Here is a 23,362-nt window from a genome sequence, read left to right on the forward strand (position 1 = left end):
ACATTGGAATATGACATAATTAAGGAAAGTCTGAATAGCTGTCAAGTAGAAAGCCCTGTAGCACAGACTGAAGGCACCAGCAAAGAGTGAGATGAGTGACTCATTTGATAACTGTAGACTAGATTTCCAAAAGGCTTTCAACTGCTCTTCCTGGACAACTCCGAGATGGCACGGGATAGGATGACACATTTTCCAATGTTACTTCTTACAAAACAAAAAACAAGGGGTATAAATAAGCAGACAGTTTTCCCAACTTCATAAGCCAGGGATCAGCTCTGAAATAGTGTAATGCAATAAATACAAAAAATAATATTAAAAGAGAGTATTGAAGTAACAAAGGAGGGCATTTTTTTTTGTCTTTTCTCATTTCAAGTATCCAAAGCTGACAACAAAGAACTGAAGATGGTATCATAGTACCAAGTGATCAGTCAATAAAGCAGACCAGTTCAATGTCAATAAACTCTAAATATATATAGTGAAAAAAACAGTCTATATACCATACTGAGCTATAAATTAGTTACTACTGTTCAGCATAGATAATTCTGAAGTTAGTCAAGAAAACACTAGAAGCACACTACCTCAGCAATAACTAAAAGGCATATAATGCTATGATTTCTCAAGACCTGACAGTGAAGAAACATCTAAGATGCTGCATGTAGTTCTTGTCCGTACTTCCATCTAAAAATATCCATTTATATATTAGTTTAGCAGGACTAAAACCCCTACTTCTTCACAAGATGCATCTCTACATGGTTGAAATAATGGTTATTATAAAGCTATGGATGACAAAGAGTTTAAAAGAAAGAGAAGAGAAAGGTAGAGAATGTTCCCAGCAAGAGCAAAAATCGTATGATGTTTCTGACAGAACTTCCAGGTGGGTCATTAAACTGCTAAAAGCTATTCCAGCAGAAGCAAACTCTGCATACTCAGTGACACACATCTAGCCTTTAGTCTTGGTCAAAAAGGGAAAAATTCAAAACCATTTTATTACACTCCAGGTGAGAACCATGAAGAGGGAGCTTGAACCTTTTAAATTTAGTGAATTTATATTTATCCAGAAGCACATTACAGTCAGGCAGAACAAACTTGATATAAAAGATATTGAAACCTTCCTGTTTGAATGCCATTTCACCCTAAGTAAGTGCAAACATGTCTACTTAGATTCTTATGTTTATTCTGTTCAAAAAGCATGATATGTATTTTGCTATTGCAGGTGCCAAAAAGCCAGCATGAAAATGTTATCTTTAATCCTAAATCTCTGAATAGCATCTTGGGTTTTTTTTCCCCAATCTCCATAGCTATGCTAAGGGTGAATTTGTAATTGGCAATTTTTGTGATCTATTCATCTGTAAACATGCTACATGGACTGGAAAGGTGGTAATAAACTGAATCAGAACTTTAAACCATTGATGGAAAACAAATTATATCAACAGAGATAAGCAAGACAGAAATCTGAATCATCCCCTTACTCTGCGCTCAAGTATTTACAGTACATTTTGCAGTTTACTTTGAGTAACTTCAACTCTCCAGATTGCCATCTTAATAACGGCAACTGTCCAAAGTGACTTGAATCATGAGCCTGACCACAATCTAAAATTTAATGCTACAAGTACTTACATGCCTTATGGTACAGTGAGGTGCAATTCATCAAGTCTTGTTTTTTTAACACAATACAACATGTAGCAACATTACGAAGTAAAAAGAAGGGTGATCTTGCCTCTCCAAACAAGCACTAGGGAGCACCTTAGATCTCTTAATCCCAGAGTCCTGACTAAGAGCATTTCAGTATCCACAAAAAAGAAAAATGAAAATGGGTATTATTATAGTGTTTTTCTTTATAAGCAGTAAACTGAATGTTCTCCCACCCAGACATAATGTTCGGTTTTTGGGATTTGGGTTTTTTTTTGGGGGGAAGGTGGTGGGCCATAAATTAAAAGCATTTCTAAAGGAATGTCTGCCTCTCTCTTGCATTCTAGAACATGAAAAACATTCTAGTGTGATTGCAGTTTAAAAAACTGTTCAACAGGAACCAGAGCATGGGCTTCCCCTTCCTCCAGGAAAACCCCAGGGCTATCCACATCCAAATCACATTCCCCCAGGAACACATAAGGAGGCTCCGGGCAACAAATTCCACTGCTTACCCATGACCTGGGCACCAAACCCAGGACCTACGAGGCTCCACTGACCCTCAGAACTCATCTAGGAACAGACCCTCCTACCCTAAAAGCCTCCCACATTGTCCAGCAGCAGAAACCATCAGGGACAAGGAACAAGGTGAATTTTCCATAGCAACAGAATCAAGAAGCCCAAGCTTTTGTGACTCGTTCTTACATGTGTACTTACAAAAGCAAAGCAGGATGTCTTTGCACAGGTAAGGGGCACGCAAACATAGGGACAATTTGCACAAGGTTTTTGAACAAAACCTTCATGTGGCATTGAAAGAAGTGCATCCTTGTTCCAACTCTGCTGGCTTTGCCAAAGGAAGGATATCTTAGGCAACTACTTAATCTGGATATAGCAGTAGAGAGGTGATGACCACAGGCCACCCTCCCTTATAGACTTCATTCTACTGTGTCACATAGCTCAGTACTTCAAGCTGAAGACAGTCAGTTATTACACTGATATGGAATGGACTTATGCTTTTGAAGATCTGATGTTTTAAAAACTAGTATTCCATAAATAGCCTCATTTTTGTTTTCCTTCAGGGATTAATAAAAAAGCAACCATACTTAATAGAAACATCACCAAAACTGAGTCCTGGGCTCATATAATGCCCATCTACTCAACTATAACAGTCATAGGTAAAGTCCCACTGCATAAAATAAAAATAACTATTATAAAAATATACAATAAAATAGTATAAATTGAGATAAAGGTAGGAGATATCACTCTCCTTAAAATCTAGTGGGTGGTCCCTCTGCAATGGAGGAAAAGTTTCACTCCCTGGACTTGCTAACTAACACAACAGTTGCTGCTCACTGACAAAGTTTTTAAAAGGAAGGGAAAACAAAAATCTAAGAGTCAAAAGGTGAAACACCCAAGACAATGAAATAAAGTTCTTATCTGCTTAGCTCAGATTACATCCAACACTTCATATCGGACTTAAACACAACTATGTATTTTGACAAAAAACAAGTGATTAGTAAAGCATAAAAAGTTCTGCATGTAGGAATACCTGAACTGCAATAACCTTAGACTGGCCACTTCCATAATGCAGGTTTAGTGTAGCTGTTCAGCAAGATGAAAACCAACACACATTCCTAAATCACTGAATCACAACAGAATAAAGTGCATCCAAACAAAAATTTTTAAAAAAAAAAGGAGAAATGTCATACACTGTTTGTGTTTGCAAATGGTTCTCCTAAATTAGCAGACAAAGCAATAAAGTTTTACAGCCTTACCCACGTGTACTGGCATGCTGAGGAAGGCTTTTTTGTTTGGTTTTAATGAGAATATGAGGAAGGAAGGAAATTCTGTAAGTTTTAGAATATAATGTTTAAAGGAAAGAAATTAGAAGATTTCAGGGTGGGAGAAGAAGGGAATTTTTCAGTTGAAATGCACAGTACTAGACAAGTGAGGAGATTTAGGAATAAAATGAGAAAAAATCCCATATAAAAGGGCTTCTAAACTTTGAAATGCTAAGACACTGGATTATAACCTCCAGAATTTTTAACTTGAGTTTCAGCAGTTGGCATTAAATAAATTTCTGAGCGTGACTAAAATTCCCAGTGCAATATTAGTAGAGATGATCAGCATTCAATAAACAGATCGTGGATTTTCAAAATTTTTGGTAAGATGAGAATCACAATCAACAACACTGACGCCATCAGTATATTGCAATAACTAGTTGCACAAGCTCCAGTGAGCAGAGGATGACAATATTTGGTGTGACACGTAACACACTCTAGTACTGTCAATAAAGCACAAAATACAGTGTCTGCAGACACTGATTTAGTGCAGTGAAGGGCAGGGGATGCCACAAGAACTAGAACCTGTGTTTTGGTAAGTGAGTGAGATATACAGTGAGCTGACAAACTATCCATATCTCATGTCCATTCTCCTTCCAGTTGTCTCCTACTCAGAATTTGTCACTCTGTACAAACCAACGGTTCCAACTGTACAGCCAACAGTTCTTTAAATCACCCAAACCTTCTGATAATTAAACTGGGGAAAATAACATCAGTGATTACAGTACAAAAAATAAAAATCAACGTCTGAGAGTTCACATCAAAAAAAAACTAAGCACAAGGCAATTTAAGAACTTGCAAATGAACACACATCAGACATGACCACTGTTAACAAGTTTTTTCTCTGATATTAACTGACTTGTTTATGGTACTATGTTTACCTACCCCACCACCAACTTACTTATGGAACTCCATTATTTAGCAATTCCTGCAGTTACAAAATAACTGATATATACCTAAAATGAAGAATTCATTCAATGTTATTCCAGCAAAACATGACCCCAACACAAAGAACAACCCATGTTTGAACACCTCCTTCCCTCTCACCCTCCATCCATGAGCAGAATGCTGGAAGCTGGAACACCATTTTAGTTTGGATGATATTTTCAGTGCAAGTCTGTGCCCATCAGCATGATTCTAAAAGAACCACGACCTCTTGGTAGCACAGAGGAGAACATGATGAATTATTAATTACTTGTGGTGCTCAGCATCCTTCTCTCTCAGTAATTCATAAATTAAATCCTAAGTTATTTTAGCTTGAAGTTTGCTGCTTTTGTTTCATACAAGAAAAAGGGGTTTTCTACTAAAGCCCAAAGTTTTGTCCTCCTTTCAAATTTAACAAAGATATTAAGAACTCCTTATCATCTTGGCCTGTTTCCATCCTGTGATTCTAATGGCAAGTATAAATTATTGTTTCAGGTTATCTGAAGTTCAAAAATAAATAAATAAATATATATATATATATATATAAAAAGGAAAAAAGCAGCATTGGGTAGTCCATGACCCAAACCTGGATAGATGAATACGATAACATCAAAAGGACAGGCAGCATAAAGCAAATTATTTCTTAAGAATACCTTGATACAGAATGTGACACTGAACAATAAAGAACAACAGTTCAAGAGCAGGGTAACTACTAAAGGACCAATAAAAGGAAGAATGCGTAGCATTCAGACAATATTACAAAAACTGAGAGTGCAGTTGCACATAATTGCATTAGGGATGTTAAAAGGCAAAGGAACGAAAAGGACAGTAGATTTTCTCTCTTTTTTTTTTTTTTTTTTTTAAATATGACTGATTTAAACTAATTTTGAAGAAATAAAGGAAAGGTCTGCCTTTATTGTATGAAATTGGATAATGCTAGAGGTCTGCTACAGGTTTTAAAAAAACGACCTACCAAAAGGAAATACATCAGACTGGAAGATCAAGGGGAGAATTAATAAAGTTTATATTGGTCTAATCTCAAAAAGATTTTTCTGTATTTAGGAAAGAATGACTGCATCATCCAGAACAAGCACTGACGCTCTCCCAAATACCTCTAAAATGAGCATATTTCTGTCCACTGAGTACTGAAGAAAAACAAGGGAGTCTAAGCTGAATAATGTATTCAGCTGTATGTTGAAGAATAAATGCTCATCAGACTTGGGGGAAAAAAAAAACAACCAAAAAACACACAAAAACCAACAAAAACATAACAAAAACAAAACAAAACAAACAAAACAAACACCAAACCAAACAAACAAAAAACCACACCAAACCCTATTTAAGAGCTACTTTCTATAAGAGAGTCTTGTTCTGATGACTTATAATAAATATTGGCTTGATATAAAAAGGCTGTAAATCCATAACTTAAGTTCTGGTAAGGATAAACTGCCACAAGATTAACAGAACTGGTCAGTGCCATCAATTGTACCCATGAATCAAGAGGAGTAAGAGAACAAAGAGCTGTACCAAACTTAAATCTGCAATTTCATACAATCAGTTATAAGCAGACATTAACAGAAAGCCTACAAGAAACACCAACAATGTACACAGAAACAGTTGAGACACAAAAGCTCATCTCACATAGCTCTTCCAAAGGATGCAAAAAATCCAAAACTAACCTTTAACACCCAAAGCAGCTTGGAAAAGAACATTATCAACCAGAAACTGAGCTGCTGAGCAATCCAGCCAACCCAAGGGGTTTCTGCCAGGGATCTCTTGCAAAAGTATTCAACAACTGGTTGAGTAATACACAGAAATCACAGAGCACGGCATCCCCATTCACACACTTACATGAATCTACTCTTAATTGCTCTGATTCAGATCAACTGCATTCTTCTTTCAGAGACACAGCTGAGAGAAGGGATTTGTAAAGCAGAGTTTCTTTGATATTTCATTGCAGCAGATTAATACTACTGAAGTGTTGCATTGCTCAAGCTTTGCTGTACAATAGTTAAGACCAAATTAAAGATTTGGATCACAAAAACACTGAAGAAGTTTCAAGTGAAATTTCTGTAGGAAATAGTTTGTCCTGCCCTGATGCCGTAGATAATTGCCAGATTTTTCTTCTAATGTCTCTTAGTCTTTGATTCTGTTCTTCTTCTATTCTGTCATTTTGTACATGTTATCTCCTATGTTAATAAAGTCCATCTGACCCCCTGCTTCCTAATCAGCTACTGAAAATCTCACAACTGTACAAACTGCAGCAGTAGCTGAGGCTCCACACCTGAAACTATAAATGTGAGGGAAAGAAGTGAAGCTGCATATTTGCACCCTCTGTGTTATCAGTAAATTACTTCCTTAGAACCGGGCCTGTGGATAAAATACAGAGGGTAGGTTCTTTTTTCCTGTTTATTTTTGCTGGTGTTCAACTGAGGAAGGTTTGCTGAAATCAAATAAAAGCCACAAACAAAAGCAGAAAAAAAACCCTGGTCCCTTAGCTTTTGTTGATGGCCATAAGACCACTGGCACCCACAAAAACTGCTTTCTCCAGTAGCTTTACAGTAACATCCAACCTTCTGCAGCTTTCCATGAATTAAAGAGTTTCTTATGGAACAGGTTTAATTGAAAGGCAAATTCTATTCTAACACGGCAGTATCACAGTTTACCATTATGCTTGAAAGACTTAACAAATTCTTACATTTCAAGGGAAGGATTATGAGACTGGAAACAATTTTATAGCCTGTATGGTTTCAGACTTTTAGGGAATTCCTTGCACATTCCACACTTGGAGTACAATCTTCTCAACTCCACTCAGTCGGAGAGACCTGCAAGGTTTCTCTGGATCTCCTCTGCAAGTCTGTACATCACATCACACTGGAACAAGAGCAATATAGGAAGGTGGGCTCTGGCTCATCTCCCTCTTTCCAGAAGTCACTGATTCATGCCAGCTCTTCAGTTACAGCATTATTCCCTTTTGTCTCCTCAACTTAGCTTGAATGATGTTTAGTCTCACCAAAGAACTTCTTCCTTGGCAGTCTCAGAAGACTTTATCTATTTAAGACACTTCAGTGCAATTCCTGTAAGGAGTTGAATTGTGGGGCACCTGTGTACACATTACAGAGTATTTTTCTGCTCGCAGGACTACAAATGGCAGATTCTCCAGATTCTACCACAGATTGATTTGCCCACGTCCACATTTACCATTATCAATTTAGCAGTGGAAACTGCACCAGGGAGTCACACAAACTCTTACCCGAAGCAGACATGTAAGTCATTGCACTCCCTATATCACTCCATTAGATAAATGGCAAGTAACAGAATTTCTGGTAGAGAGACAAAAAACTGGACAAAACAATCCCAGCATCTAATGACCTATTACACACTTACCTTCCAAAAAATTACAATTCAAAATGTTGAGGAGATTACTTTAGACAAATTGTATTTTAAGAAGGTATGTGAAAGGGAAGAGAGCAGAGATGTCACTACACAATAGGAAACGCTCTCTGTTACTTGCATACACTTGCATACATTTCAAGATGGGGATTTAGTCACAAATGAGGAGGGATGAGAAAAGAAATTAACAGGGAAATGTTTTTATGAAAACACAGAACTTCCATTTTGGCAGAAGGGGAATAATATATATATTCCTTATATATTCCTAATATAAGGAATTCAGCAGAGTGATGTTAGGAATATGACAGACCAAAACTCAAGACAGCATAGGGGAGGTTGGAGAGAAAGCTCAGCAGATGAAAAAATTACAGTTTGGTCAAGGACATTAAGAATAGGACAGGAAAGCAGCACAGGGGTCTGCCGCCATGCAAGCTCTTCAAGTAGACAACAGAAAGGAAAAAAATCATAGGTCCTCAGAATTTGGTATATATAAACACACTTTTGATGCTTTTCTTACCTATACAGTCCTTGTAAGAATTGAGTTAACTCAGGGACTAAAAGATCCAAGTCTTCTCTTATTAGTTTTCTCACATGTGATAACATTAAAATATTTAAAAATTGCAACTAACATGTCATTGCAATTACACACCATTATTAGGAGCAGAAAACATCCATATAAAGGAAGGAAACGCTGACATTTCAGATTTTCCATCTACATCCAGTAGGTTTATTAAGGCAATTTTGAATAAAAGAGTATTAAAATAACACAGAAGAATCAATATCAGAAACTGTGTTTCCAGCCTAAGTGTGTGAGGGGGGAGACACTAAAGAGTCAGTTTATGAGAGCAGAGCTGAGGATAAAACTTAGGATTTACCAACATAAACGAAATTACAAGCATAACAAAACTAGTTTCCTGGAAATTCATGGATCAAATGCAACAGCACATTTTAATTTATGAATCTGAAGACTTCACATCGTCGTGATAAATGGATGACAGTAATTTTTAAACCTAATGTCAGCAGGTTGTAAAGATTAATACCCATGTTCTTCCTTGCATAAATTAACTATCCAAAACCAATAGGCTGAGACTGATTCTCTGTTCTTACAAGGTGTAACAAATCTACGAACAGCAGTATCATTTATAACTGCAATGACATTTTCTATACAAATCATTAACTCTTGCTCTCCCTTATGAGGAGTAGACCTCCACTTAAGCTTTTTGCAATCAGACCATTTTTTCCACTTTTAAAGACCTGATTTCATTCTTTTTTTCTTCTGTACTTCTCATTCTCCTTTGAACACAGTATCACATAAGAATAAACAGCAAGAATAGAACACAAAGCAAAACAAAAAATCTAATTTCATAAGGATAGCTGAATCTGAAAAGGAAAGACTAATACACTTCAAAAAGTAAGAACAGCATTATTACCACATGCATTTGATTACTAGCAAAAAGGGGGGGAACAAAAAAATCGACAAATCAACAAGAATACAAAAATCCCTAACCTTCAATATGCTCCCAATTTACCTCTTTTTCATCTGCTACAGAATTCTCCTTCCCCCAGTGCTACACCAGAGAAATACATCTATCACAGTGGGGCAGAACTGTCCATAGAAACATCCTGTTCTGGCAACCACAAAAGTGGTTTGGAAAACGGCACAAGGAGATCTTTTCATGGGGAGCTCAGTTTTAAGGGCAGAAACATAAAAGTTTGGATTCAAGAAAAACAGGGACTAACCCACTTGCTACTTAGCTCAGTGCAACATTTTTGTGGTGACATTAAAGGGAGTTACACTGTACCTTAGAAATGCCCACAGTAGAAACTCAGCCAAAAGTGACCCAGAATAACTCATCTTAATAACACCATTCTATAGAACTACTTGTTCTACTTGTAAAACAAGTTCCAAACCTTTTAAAAGTTGGGAATATGGATTTTGTGGTTTACATTATATATCTGGAAGAAAAGTCTGACTTATCAATTGGTCAGAGATGAAATTTAAAATAAACTTGAAAAGCAGGCTATTCTGTTGTACAATTTAGAGTTCTGAATCACCAGAATTACTAGGGAAGGTATGTTTACTGTATTTACAAAAAAAGTGAACCATAATTTTGAATACAATTTATACACTCCAGGATTAACCACTTCCCTCGCCAACCTGAAAGATGTAAAGTCAGTCAGGGCTGCAAACTCAGCCATCTAACTCAAATGTGAAGAGCTGTCATGTCCAAGAAAGCTCAGTATCCATCTTGAAAGAAGTATGTTATTTTAAAAATATTTTTCTCCCATGTTGCCATGTGGCATAGAATACTATATTCTGCAGAAAAAACAGACCCATTATGAACCACTTCTGGTATTCCTTTCATCTCAAACAGGACACAAAACACTCAGTGGCCATTATCTTTCCTAATCACTACGTAATTTCTGGAAAAGGGTGATCAAATCTTCTATTACACTTAACTTTCCTGTTTAGATACTTTTACCTTTTCTATTTAGACATCTCTTCTATCTATTCAGAGTAATATATGAATGTTTTGCTACCTCAGAACACAGTAACGGTGCTACTACCCTGAGGAGTAGACCAAGAGTGGCTTTCACTTACAATTTCTCATTACTTCTTTGTACATGAAGGTAATAAATTTTTAAAAAAAAAAAGTCTTCCCAATGCAAGAAGGTGACACTGCCATAGGGAAACATCTACTCAGTAGATCCCCTAAGAACAAGCCTGACACTTAAAATTTAAACAAATTAGATCAACATGTGCCAGAACGTTCCACCAAAGCTTACAAAAGATGTTCTGCACACAGTTTAAAGCAAACACATGAATATTTACTTTTTCTGGACCTCATCAGATGTAGGCCTACACACCAGTGTTCCTTGAGTTACAGGTTCTGATTTTACTGACTGTGAAATGTTGTTCAACTATATTCAACCAAAGAATGTAAAATATAGTAAAAAGCCAGGAGTCTACTCCCGAGTGAGCAGCCACCCGATGACAGATTTTTTTTCCCACATTTTTATTTATGAGGGAGGAAACTTACTTCAGAACCAGGATCTTTCAACTGTAAGAAATGAAGCAATTGTTTTCTACCTTCTGTTTAAATGCTGAAGACACTCACTGCTTCAGTAAGTACAGTTTACTACGAAGGGTCTCTTCACTGAAGACATCATTAAGTGCAGTTTGCAGGACAAATATTTGTAACACAGAAAAATTCCACAAATTCTACTGTGCATTCCATGGTAACTGGAACAGGAGGGTGCCCCATTTAAGGTGTTTGCACACTCATATGTACCTCCTGTTGTAGAAGGAGACTTCTCACAGCTGCAGAGAGGATTTTCAAACTGCAGAGCTAAATGAACCTCTTGTGAGGATGGATAAACGTGCCCCCTGTCACACCCATTGCACTTCATGCACCTGATCTGCTCAAGGAACTTCTACCCAGCTCTGCATTGTGCAGAGCAGAAATATCCACTGCATGGGGACATTTTAAACACAAGCAATGGCTTCACAAAACCTTACACAATCTAATCTTCCACTGGTTTCCTGTTGACAAGGGATGAAAAGTTTTCAAAGCATATAAAGGAATAATCAGATTCTGAAAATCATCATACCTGATACAGCAAGAAAATCATCAATACTTGTTATATCATCCACAGCTTCAGTAAGAACATGGATGTGATTCTCCCATGTACTCCTATACATCTCCATGTTGTTTTTCACAACTTGACTCTTTGGTTTGGCAGCAAGAGCTAAAGCAGCATTAATAACCTGCACCAAAAATAAAAACAAAACCCAACTAAGTAATTTTGGTTTCAGAAAACAAATGTTATGTTTTACTCAGCATTGCGGAACAGTATTTCTGTTCTCCATGCAACAGCTTTGCTCAGCTTTTATTTCTGTCCTCAAGCAGAAATATCAGTGAGGTGTTGCTTAGGCCAACTTCCATTATAGTTTCACAAAGCTCTCTGGAACAGGACAGCAAAAATCCCAACAATTTTTTTTTTTTTTGGTTGGAGAATTCATACTGTTCCAAGTTTGCAGGATATTATTACAAGGAGGTTTTTACTTACACACACTTCAGGCATGCACTTACCAGTACAGCAAACATCACCACTTCAGTTTTGAGTTTAAACTCTTTAACATCAAGAGCTTATTATGGAGTACCTTCACTGAGAGGTATTATAAGCTTCTGTCATGTAAAAGTGGGAGGTTCTGCAAGGCCAACAGGTATCTTTAGGATTAGAGACATGGGATGTAACACATACTGCATCCATATAAAACCAGCAGACTGATATTGCTAAATCAGTTTGGCGTAAAAACAGAACTATATTCACAAGAAAAGTGTAAAGTTCATCTTTCCCAGGAAAGACAAACTGAAGATACAAATACAGGATCCTTAAGTGATTACTTCTATAGATACTTTTTTCAGTCAGTTAATTAGCTACAGAGGCTTTTTCCTAGTAAGTTTTTTTGTTATGTTACATCTATAAGCATTTTTTAATTCAACTAGCACATATCCCAGATAGAAGCTGAACATTACCCTTACACTAACCTTTTTTCCCTCCTCCCAGTATTGCTTATTTATCAAGGGGAGAATGATTTTAAGACTAAAAAACACAATGTAAAGCAAAATATGGAAAGAATAAAATGAACATGCCCCACCAACACTCCGTGCTGACAGTACACATTCATGAAATGTTCCTGTATAATGGACCACTATAATCAAGTCTTTGCAGCAAAATATAAGAACTAGAAAAATCCTCTTCTAAGGCCATTTGATGTGTCTTTATAGTAATAGTAATCCTCTTGACCTTGTTCTGGATAATAAGCTAAATATATAACCAGTTTTGTTTGGTTGCTATTTTTACAAATCATGTAAACTTATAGAGCTGGTGAAATTTAAACAATGACAAAATTACTAATATTTGTGCTCCCATAATGAAAGAACATACACACAATTAGGTTTTCACAAGATTACTGCTAGGATTGAGTCTTTTTACTAATGATTTTGATAAGGAAGAATAGACCATGTCCTTATTATCTTACCAGGCATGGAGAAGGCAGAGAGAAGGCAAGGAGTATGTAACTACAATAAAGAAAAGGATAAGATACTGTCTCAGTTTAATGAGACACAAGTGGGGAGGGGGAAGGGAAAATTCCTGCTTAGTTTCCCAGAACAAGCAAAACCACAACATTACCCACCCCTAATTTTTCCTCTCCCATGCCTCCACACTCAATCAAATTAAACTTTTTGAACTCCATACATTATTCTAAACTATATACACATTCACATATATGTAGGTACAAATACAGATACAGAGTTATGCTCTGTTCACCTGAAGATATCTTGAGGTCTGCACCGAGTTTCTCCATCTTCCTGCATCACCCACCCTGTGCAACGGGGTCCTTGGGCAAAAACAATCCCACAAATGGATTTGCCTTTGCAAATCCATTTGGGTTAACCCAAACTGTTTTACCTAACATACCCCTCATGTGAATCACTGGGACTTTGTCTCTATCTACAGTGTGAAGGGACTCTGATTGGGCAGGGCCATCTTGATTGACACCTCGACTTTTGCAGCTTGGTCTGCCTGTTCATTGTTGCGATGCTCCTCATTGGATCGATTTTTGGGCACATGGGCATCTACGTGGCAGATTCTCACAATCAGTTTCTCTACCCAGGTAGCAATGTTTTGCCATATATCAGTGGCCCAGATGGGTTTTCCCCTACATTTCCAATTGGCCTTCTTCCATCTGTCCAACCCAACCACCCCCACAGGGCATTGGCCACCACCCACGAGTCCGTGTAGAGGTAAAGTTTTGGCCACTTCTCTCATTCAGCAATGTCCAATGCTAACTGGAGCTCTGAGAATTGACTCGATTCACCTTCTCCTTCTGTAGCTTCTGCAGCTCATCATGTGGGACTCCATACAGCTGCTTTCCATTTATGTTTCATCCCTACAGTGCGGCAGTGCATAGCGTATTTCTTCTTCTGGTGGTTGGTTGTATGCTGGGGCTTCCTCTGCCCATACCACCTGCTCCCCTTCCTCTTCCTCTTCTAGACTATAGTTCTCACCTTCCGGCCAGTTCATGAGAATTTCTAGGATCCCAGGGCGATTTGGGTTTCCAGTGTGGGCGCGCTGCGTGATCAGGACAATCCACTTACTCCATGTAGCATCAGTGGCATGATGTGTGGAGAGCGTCTTCCCTTTCAACATCCAACTCATCACCACTGGTGCAGGTGCCAGGAGGAGCTGTTCTTCTGTGGCAGTCACCTCTGAGGCAGCTTGTAATCCTTCATAAACTGCTAGGATCTCCTTTTCTGTTGGAGTGTAATTGGCTTCCGATCTTTTGTAGCTTTGGCTCCAGAATCCAAGTGGGAAGTCTCGGGTCTCACCAGGCACCTTCTGCCAGAGGCTCCAGGAAAGGCCCTTATCCCCAGATACAGAGTAGAGTACATTCTTCACTTCTGGTCCTGTCCTGACTGGCCCTACAGTGTGGGCATCTCCTGCTTAATCTGTTCAAATGCTCGCTGTTGTTCAGGGACCCATTGGAAATCATTGTTCTTGCGGGTTACCAGATAGAGAGGGTTTACGATTTGGCTGTGCCTTCTCGGGGGTGTGCCTTCTCCAAAAGCTTATGGTACCCAGATAAGCTTGTGTTTCCTTCTTGCTAGTTGGTGGGGCCATTGCTGTGATCTTATTGATGACTTCAGTCTAGATCTGACAATGTTCATCTTGCCACTTTACCCCCAGGAACTGGAACTTTTGGGCAGGTCTCTTGACCGTACTCTTTTTGATGGCAAACTCAGCTCCCAGGAGAATCTGGATGATCTTTCTTTTCTCGGAAACCTCTTCTGCTGTGTCCCCCCATACAATGATGTCATCAATGTACTGCAGGTGTTCGGGGTCTTCCCCTTTCTCTAGCGTAGCCTGGATCAGTCCGTGGCAGATGGTGGGTCTGTGTTTCCACCCCTGGGGCAGTCGGTTCCATGTGTACTGCACGCCCCTCCACGTGAAAACAAACAGTGACCTGCACTCTGCTGCCGAGGGAATGGAGAAGAACGCATTTGCAATGTCAGTAGTGGCGTACCACTTCACTGCCTTAGACTCCAGCTCCTACTGGAGCTCCAACATGTCTGGAACAGCGGCACTCAGCGGCGGGGTGGCTTCATTCAGGCCATGATAGTCCACAGTCAATCTCCATTCTCCATCAGACTTATGCACAGGTCAGATAGGGTTGTGGGAGGGTGAATGGATCTTGGTGATCACTCCTTGGCCCTCCAGCTCACAGATCATCTTATGGATGGGGATCACAGAGTCTCAGTTCGTTCCATACTGCCAGCGATGTACTACTGTAGTGGCAATTGGCACTCGCTGTTCCTCAACCTTCAACAGTCCCACAGCAGAAGGGTTCTCCGAGAGGCCAGGTGGTGAATTTAACTGCTTAGCTGCCTCTGTCTCCACAGCACCTATTCCAAAAACCCATCTATGTCCCTTGGAGTCTTTGAAATACCCATTCCTAAAGTAGTCAATGCCCAGGATACATGGGGCATCTGGACCAGTCACAATGGGGTGTTTCTGCCACTCCTTCCTGGTCAAGCTCACTTCAGCTTCCAACATGGTCAACTGTTGAGACCCTCCTGTCACCCCACAAATGGAAATAGTTTCTGGTCCCACATGTCCTGAGGGCATTAACGTGCATTGAGCGCCAGTGTCAACCAAAGCCTTATATTCTTGTGGGTCTGATGTGCCAGGCCATCGGATCCACACAGACCAATAGACACGGTTGTCCCGTGCCTCTTCCTGGCTAGAGGCAGGGCCCCTCTAGTACTGGTCTTTGTCCTGCTCATCACAGTTTTCCTTCTGTGAATACTGGTGGGAGATACCTTCTAGCAGGTCAGATCCCTGCCCACGGGATACCAGTACTGCACTCACTTTCATGGACTTTCCTTTTTTTCTCTCTCTTTCAACTCTTGTACTCGGATTGCCAGGGCATGGGTAGGTCACCTGTCCCACCGTCCCATGTCCTCTCCATGATCAGTGTCCCAGTTTAAATGAGACAAGGGTCTTTTGCTGAGCATTAGTTAGGAGAAAAAGACCCAAGCTTTTCTCTCTAAGCAATTATAAATCCAAAATTAAAAGGTTCTGATTGAAGGAGAAGAACAAATTATGGAAAAGGAAAGATAACAGCCCTTTATTAAAAGTATGTATGCATTTATAGAAACACCAAAAAAACCAAGTAAAACAACCAAACAACACTCCTATACCCACAAATAATCCCCTTCAAGAACAAACCAATAAACTGGCAAAAGGAAGAGTAAACAGTTCAATTTTTGCGCCCCTTGGTGCAATTCCAACCACAGTCAATAGGAGGCACTGTTGGGTCACTAGAGATGCAAAACTTGTAGTGTCCTGTAGTAGCCACCAGGTGGCACTGTTGGATCACTAGAGGTGCAGAACTTGTAATGTCCAGTGTCTGTCACCAGGTGGCGCTGTGGGATCCCTGGTTGCTGCCACATAGGATGGGGGAAAAAAACAAGACCCACCAGGGTATGTTGGAGGAAAAAAAACTCAACAAAACAACAACAACAACAAAACCCCTTGGTTCCCCTTTCCACACTAGGACGGGGGGGAGGGGGAAGGGAAAGAAAAAAAAAATCAGCAATCAAATAGAAAGTTCTCCCAATGGAAGAAAACTCACGATCTTCAGCTGGTTAGAGTTCGCTTTAAGCAGGGCCTGCAGCCAGCAACAACTGAGCAGAGAGCAGCAGCAAGCTCCCCTCACAGAATCACAGAATATGCCAAGTTGGAAGGGACCCACAAGGATCATCAAGCCCAACTCCTAGTCCTGCACAGGACCATCCCCAAGAGCAACACCATATGCCTGAGAGTATCATACAAACAGTTTGAACTCTGTCAGGCTTGGTGCTGTGACCACTTTCCTAGGGAGCCTGTTCCAGTGCCCAACCATCCTCTGGGTAAAGAACCTTTTTCCAATATCCAACCGAAACCTCCCCTGACACAGCTTCAGGCCATTCCTTTGGGTCCTCCAACAGGAAGAAAAAAACAGGCAGCGTCTGCAGCTCACAGCAGGTCCTGACCCACCGGCACACCAGCCTCTCCTCCCCACCTGTGTGCCAGCCACACCCCCAGCCCACCAAAATTCCTCCTCCCCTGTTGCCCTGGAGATGAGAGAAAAAAGTAAGACTTTAGCTCCTTCATCTGCCTATTTCCTAGGAGACTAATCTCTTGGCCATTAGTGGACCCACCAATTCTTTTGTTCACCTGATAGCTACCTGATGGCCTATACACAGGGCACACACGGCAGGGGAAAGGGAAAGAAAAATTCCTTGCTAAAATCAGAACTATGACTGTCAGATAGGAAATACCATAACTCAGTTCATGAGGTCTGTCCACTCTCTCTAGCTGTGGAGCATCTGGTTCTCACTGGTGCCATAAGGAAACTTTTTCCCTCAATCGTCTCTTTCAGTTTCTCCTGTTTATCTTTCATTTCTGTAGTTATTGTCTTTAGGTCATTAATCAATGTCTCTACCGTGTAAACGCGGGCCTGTAGTGGTCCTTGGATCACACTGTCATACAACCAAAGTGTATTTGTTTTTAGACACCACTGGCTCTCGCTTCTCCCCAGCCTGCAATGATGTCAGACAACTGGTGTGTGCAGACGGCCCCATACGTGTGAAGCTCCACCACATCTGTGGCGTACATTTAACCTTGTCAGAATCATTGGTGGGTTGCCCATCCCTTCCAAACAGTATCTCCAACAGTGCCATTTCCCTCAGGCGTTGGATCCCCTCCTCTATGGTCTTCTAGCCCTTTGTATAATGGTTTGCCTGCAAGGAATCTCTGTAAACAAACCTCTCCCTCACACCATCCAACAGCTGTGCCCAGAGAGACAGGGGCTTTGATTCTCTCACAAACGTCTCCTCGATACCCACATCCTGGGCAATAGACCTCAAGAACCTTGCTTCATCGCCATCAAGACTTATGGCATCACCCGTGGAGTCCCAAACTCGGATCGTCCAAGCTAGAATAGGCTCATTTGGGTTACAAATAACGTCCACCCGTAAGCTCTAGAGGTTGTTATAGGTAAGGATAAGGACCTAGTGATGATTTCTGGCTCCAGGCTAGCTGTCTCTGAGGGTCCTGCCTCCCCATCATCATCAACCAGGTGGGCCAATTTAGTCTTTTGGATAGGGGAAACCTTCATTGGTTTGTTCTGTCCCTTGGTATTGGCCTTATCCTGAGTCACCCCGGTATCATCAGGCATCTTGTTTTCATCTTTTCCTTTTCCCTGGAAGTGCTTCACCATACTGAGTGGTTTCCAGTAGGCAACTGTCAAAGCCCCACATGCAGCTGCCAGTTGCCTCTCCATGGGTCTATCATAACCTCTCTCCCTCATGGCTGTCATTATCTTTGTAGGGTTTAGGTGTTCTTTGAGAGTGAGCCTCCATGTTGTAGGAGCTGAACAACTTTCTAGGAATTTACCCCTATCCTCCCAATAACCCATGCCACGCGAGGTTTTCCACCCCTGGGGCTGGCTTCTGGGCATGTTCTCGATAATTCTTGGCCCTAGCTTTGTATATTAGATATACCATAACAGCACAAACTTGCACAAAAAGCCCAAAAAGTAAAATGTCTCTGACATCCAAGGAGAATTTAAACCTCCCAGAGGCCATTGTATTGGATCCAAAGGGAAAACACATGAAGGGTTGGGTAGATATACCCCCCCACACACATTTCTCCATAGGACTGGGTGCCATTATCCTTAAAGGAACAGAGGAGACAGCTTAGGTTAGAGCAGTAGTGTATCCTCGAGAACATACCCTGGACAGAAATCACAGGTGCTGAGCTTGCCGTGTCATAAACCCAATGCAAAAACTCAAAGGTACTTATTGAAATGAGGGTCTTAATATCCAAGTTGAAATACATTGACAGGTGGGATATATATCTTGGCATGGTTATATGCCAGAGGAAAGCAACGACCCCAAACATCATGGTGTCTACAGGTTCAAAAACATGTATAAATCACACAAGGACACTTATTCCTTTTCCATTTTTCCTCTCTCAGGTCTCATGTTGGGCCCCAAAAAATGTCTCACGTTAATGAGACATAAGTGTTTTGCTGAGGATAGGTAATGAGGAAGACCCTAAGTCCTTCCTCTAAGCAACTGTAAATCTGAAATTAAGAGGTTCCAATTGAGAAAGTGTGGAAAAAGGAAAAATAAATTTAAAAATAAAGATATATGTATATTGGCAGAACAACAAAAGAACACAAATAAAACAACCAAACCATAATCCTATACCCAAAAATAATCCCCTTTAAAAAAAAAGGTAAACAGTTCAGTTTGCCCTTTAGCACAATTCTAACCACAGTCAGCCGGGGGCGCTGTTGGATCACTAGTAGTCACCTCATGGGGGGGTCCCCAGGTGTGCTGGTGAAGCCGAAAATGGAGGTCTTCCCTCCCCCTCACCAGGAAAGGGGAAAAAGGAGGGAAAGGAAAAAAAGTTCTTCCCAATGGGAACTCACTCTGTCTGCAGCTGGACCATATGGCTTCCCCTCTCCTTTGATGTGGATAAGAACTGTTGCCAAAAAAACCCACGGGAACGGAGGAGGGAAAGAAGATGACCTCCATCCCAAATAGTTCCTCTCCAACGAAAGTCCAAGCAGGTTCCAGGCTGGGTAGAAAACAGGGCTCAGGTAAAAAGAAAAAAAAAGCCCAAACCTGCAGGGCATCCAGGTTGAGAACAAAGCAACCTCAGATCTCCTGCCACCCAGACCTTGTCCCAGCTCAGGCAACAACAAAGTGAGTGCCCTTTCCCAGGAGAAGAGAAAAAAGTAAAGAAAACTCCTCACCCCTCTCCACAGACTCTTGAGGGCCATCAACTTGGAATGTGACTCTGCTAGCCACTTCTTTTGTGTTAGTCCATTGCCCAAGGCACAGGCAACCTGCCCATTCAACATCCCTTTCATGAAGTGGACAGAGGGAAGGGAAAATTCCTGCTTCATTTCCCAGAACAAGCAAAACCATGACAGATACCTTCATCATTTCCACAGGAGATTAAACAAACAAAAAAACAACTAGAATTCTGTCTCAAAAGTACAAACATAAAAGCTTAAAATATCTTATTCTCCAGAAAGAAGAAAAAAAAAAAAGTCCAATAGGCAAAACAAATTTAGAATTGGAAAAAAAAGTGGACAGGTTGTTTTAAAAATACCTGATAATAGGATCATTTGGAATTCTCTTTAAAACAAGAAAACAAATGAAAATATAATCAAAAGTAGCTCAAAATCCACCAATGCCAGTTAAGATTTTGGTAGTTTGATATGAAACAATCTTTTTACCAAGTACAGCTCACAAAGCCCCACAGCACACACGTAATAAAGTCTAAAGGCTCATTTAAAATAAGTCTGATTTCAGGCAGAATCCTTTAAACAAAACCACTGACTTTTAAAACAGCAGATGTTACAAGTGGGTGGCAGGATACTGCTCCAGCCAGGCCCAGTAAGGGGTTAGAACTAACTACTCTTTTTCCTTTTTTAATTTGGTTTGTGCTAAACACAGGGCTTGCCCCATCATTTTTGGGCATCCTTTCACTGTAGACTCTTCAGTATGTTTCATAAAACTTTATTTTATCCATACTTCAGATCTACAAAAATCTGCAGCAAAAGCATTTATTGGCTGTATCATCTGGCATAAGATCTGTCTTGATGGTTTATGATTCTGCCTCTAAAAAAAAGTACAGCATTTATGTGTCTTATGTGAAAAACACAACCTCAGTTCCCCACAGGTAAAATATGGAATGTGCAGAAAACTTGTCTTTTAGTTTGTGAATAACAGTCTCTCCACCAACAAAATGCAGGAGGGAACCACAGTAACTTCCAGGGGGATGGGAAGAGAAGCTCTCCCAAATGAACTCTGAGTGCAGCTTGGAGCAATGCTAAAATCACACACCGTTTTCACCACCTGAAAAATAGCAACAGGACAGCAATGCTGACACAGATGAAATGGTGGATCACTGACACCTTATCAGAATGTTGAGATTAAAAACAAGTCACCAGGGACTTTAAGCCCGAAAGACCCCAATAAAGGTGCCCGTGTCCTTAGCATAAGCAAACTATTGTCATAAACCTTCTGCCTACGCTCCCACAAGCACTATTCACTTGCAGCACCACTTTGGAAACAGGATCTCTTCCTGAAGACGTTTATGCTTGGATAGATAATTGCTTCTGGCTTCTCAAATCAGTCTACAGAGCACATAAGCTGCTGAAGGTTTTAATTTCCATTTTCATACATCGCTTCGACTGGAGGCTCTGCAAGAACTGATTTTTTTTTTTGGTTTTGTGAGAGTTAGAGCAGGAAATTAAAAAGAGTTCATAAGGGTCCCTTTCTATAAAGACAAATGTTCAGCATTTTCATGTTATAGCATTACCTTTGTCACTAAACACACCTTTTGAATAAAAACTTCAAGGTAGACAACAACATGCCGTGCTACAGTTAGTCTTACATGACTTGCCATTTCATCACTAACACAAACTACTTCCTTTGTTCATTAAAACAAATGCTGGAAATCCAAAAGATGTAACTAAGCAGTTTACAAACCAGACATCAGAGCAGCTTTTCAGTTTTGTTCCTAGGACCTGTGGTGATGGAATCCATTGCTGAAGATTTCACCAACGGGATAAAACATTTTTGTTTCTAATCTCTGAGTAACTGCAGACTGTGGTTATTGCAACTGACTTAGTAAATCTAATAAAAAAATGTACAAATGAACAAACTAAAGTAGGAAAGGGCCTGCACTAACACACTTTCCCTTTCCTTTATCCTGTTTAAAACAAACTGGAAGTTCACTTCCTAAAAACTGCTCTCCCAAGTGTAGACTAGAGGCACAATGGCTTCTCATTAATTTTCAGTTTTAGCTCCCAGAGATGGCAAACGAGGAAGAAAACATGGTCACTCCAGACTTGCCCACAGACCACATTTTTAAAGCAATTGTTCATTTAGTACTTCAGGAGTCTCACTTCTGGGAACAGCACACACCACAGACACTTGTCCAGAATAAAAGCAACCCAAAAAGCTTCAGCTCAGTGCCCAGATCTCTTGGCTTGAGAGATGTGATGTTGTTTCTATATGAAATGTAGAATACAAAAACAGACAATTCAGTGTAGTGATAGTGCAATTCCATATATTTTTAAAATTAGCATTAGTAGTTTAAGCATTTTAGGAATTAGTAATTTTAGAAATTAGTAGAAAACTGTTTTCTTTGTCCCTGAGATAAGATTCATCATTTTTTCAAGGTACAAGCCATACTGATAAGCATTTACGCCTCTGTAATTTATCCTACTCCATCTTAGCTTTGCTTTCATCAGCCAGAACACAGTGTATCATCAGAAAGAAAATAAATAAATAAAATAAAAAAGACAAATTTTTGTAAACACAGAGAAGAATTTGTAAAGCAAGCAACTCTCTTAATGTTGGGTGCTTGTCACTACTCCAAAACTATACCCAAAAATGCAGTAGAACAACATCTGGACAATGTGTATGTGCACAAATATATGGAAAAGTACTAGAAAGCAGAAGAAAAGCAGCAGGAAAGAAGAAAGAAGCTCCTAAAAAAGGAGCTTCTGCCTAGTGGAGATCCAGCCCAAATTTTGTTTTTAGGGTGTGAATTGCATAAATCTGCAGCAGGCAGGAAAAAATGCTACTTATTTAATACAGAAGGAGAACTGCTCTACCTTTGTTACTCTGAACATTTGAGTATTGCACAGCTGCATAGAAGAAATTACCTCCAGTTTCTATATTTCAATATCAATGCCAAAGATACACTAACTTTCCACATGCAATGCAATATATTAAAGCCCATTTCTGTTTGGCTCTTACAGCAGCTCCCCCAACTCTCTCCTAAAAGTAAGACATTTGCAGGAGTTGAGACTTCACTGTTTTCATTCCTATCACACTTAATCCAATTTCACTGGATCAATTTTCTAAGCCAGGGGTTCAAAATTTCACCTCAATAATTCTTAGGTCACATTGGTCCTGTTTTTATTCACCACATTAACTAGTTTAGGTTTTAAAATGTGTCCAACAAGACTGGAATACTAAACAGGTAATTTCTAACTTTTCTGTTTAGGTCTCTAATAAGATATCTGAAAGTCAAGCATTATTTCTGGTTGAATACAATAAAGCCTTTTTCTTACTCTGTTTTCTTCTTTGTTTTGGTAGATCTACCAGGTTTGCCTTGCCAATAGTCACAATGAGACTGTGTAAAAAGCTCTTTCAGTATCAGAAATTCAGTATCTTTTATGTTAGTAAACCAACTTTTATCTTGTCAAATGCAATAAAGAGGTAGACTGCTTGGGAAGATCACCAAAACTTTTAAAAAACGTAGTCAATTAATTTATTAAATGGGTGAATTTAGAAATCAAGATGACTCCAGATATCTCTGGAAATGAAGTCCTAAACCCTTCAGTAAACACAAAAGCTGCAGCACAGGCAGGCAGCACCCTCATCTAACAGTACAGAGATTGCACTGGCTCACAGTCTGATGGGCTGAGG

The 23,362-nt window shown here is 39.9% G+C and overlaps 1 protein-coding gene across 1 annotated transcript in view; it reads right to left on the minus strand.

Annotated features, from left to right (window-relative positions):
• The window catches only part of LOC114066560 (catenin alpha-3-like), a 173,674-nt gene that overhangs the window by 128,164 nt on the left and 22,148 nt on the right, over window positions 1-23,362 (minus strand). Inside the window, exon 2 of the mRNA XM_027901339.1 lies at window positions 11,397-11,553. Within this exon, the coding sequence (XP_027757140.1) occupies window positions 11,397-11,553 (157 nt within the window). The remainder of the gene's footprint in view (window positions 1-11,396; window positions 11,554-23,362) is intronic.

This window comes from Empidonax traillii, unplaced genomic scaffold, assembly GCF_003031625.1.
Source record: "Empidonax traillii isolate 1590-97213 ecotype Southwest subspecies unplaced genomic scaffold, ASM303162v1 scaffold774:size298837, whole genome shotgun sequence".
NCBI classification, from domain to species: Eukaryota; Metazoa; Chordata; class Aves; order Passeriformes; family Tyrannidae; genus Empidonax; species Empidonax traillii.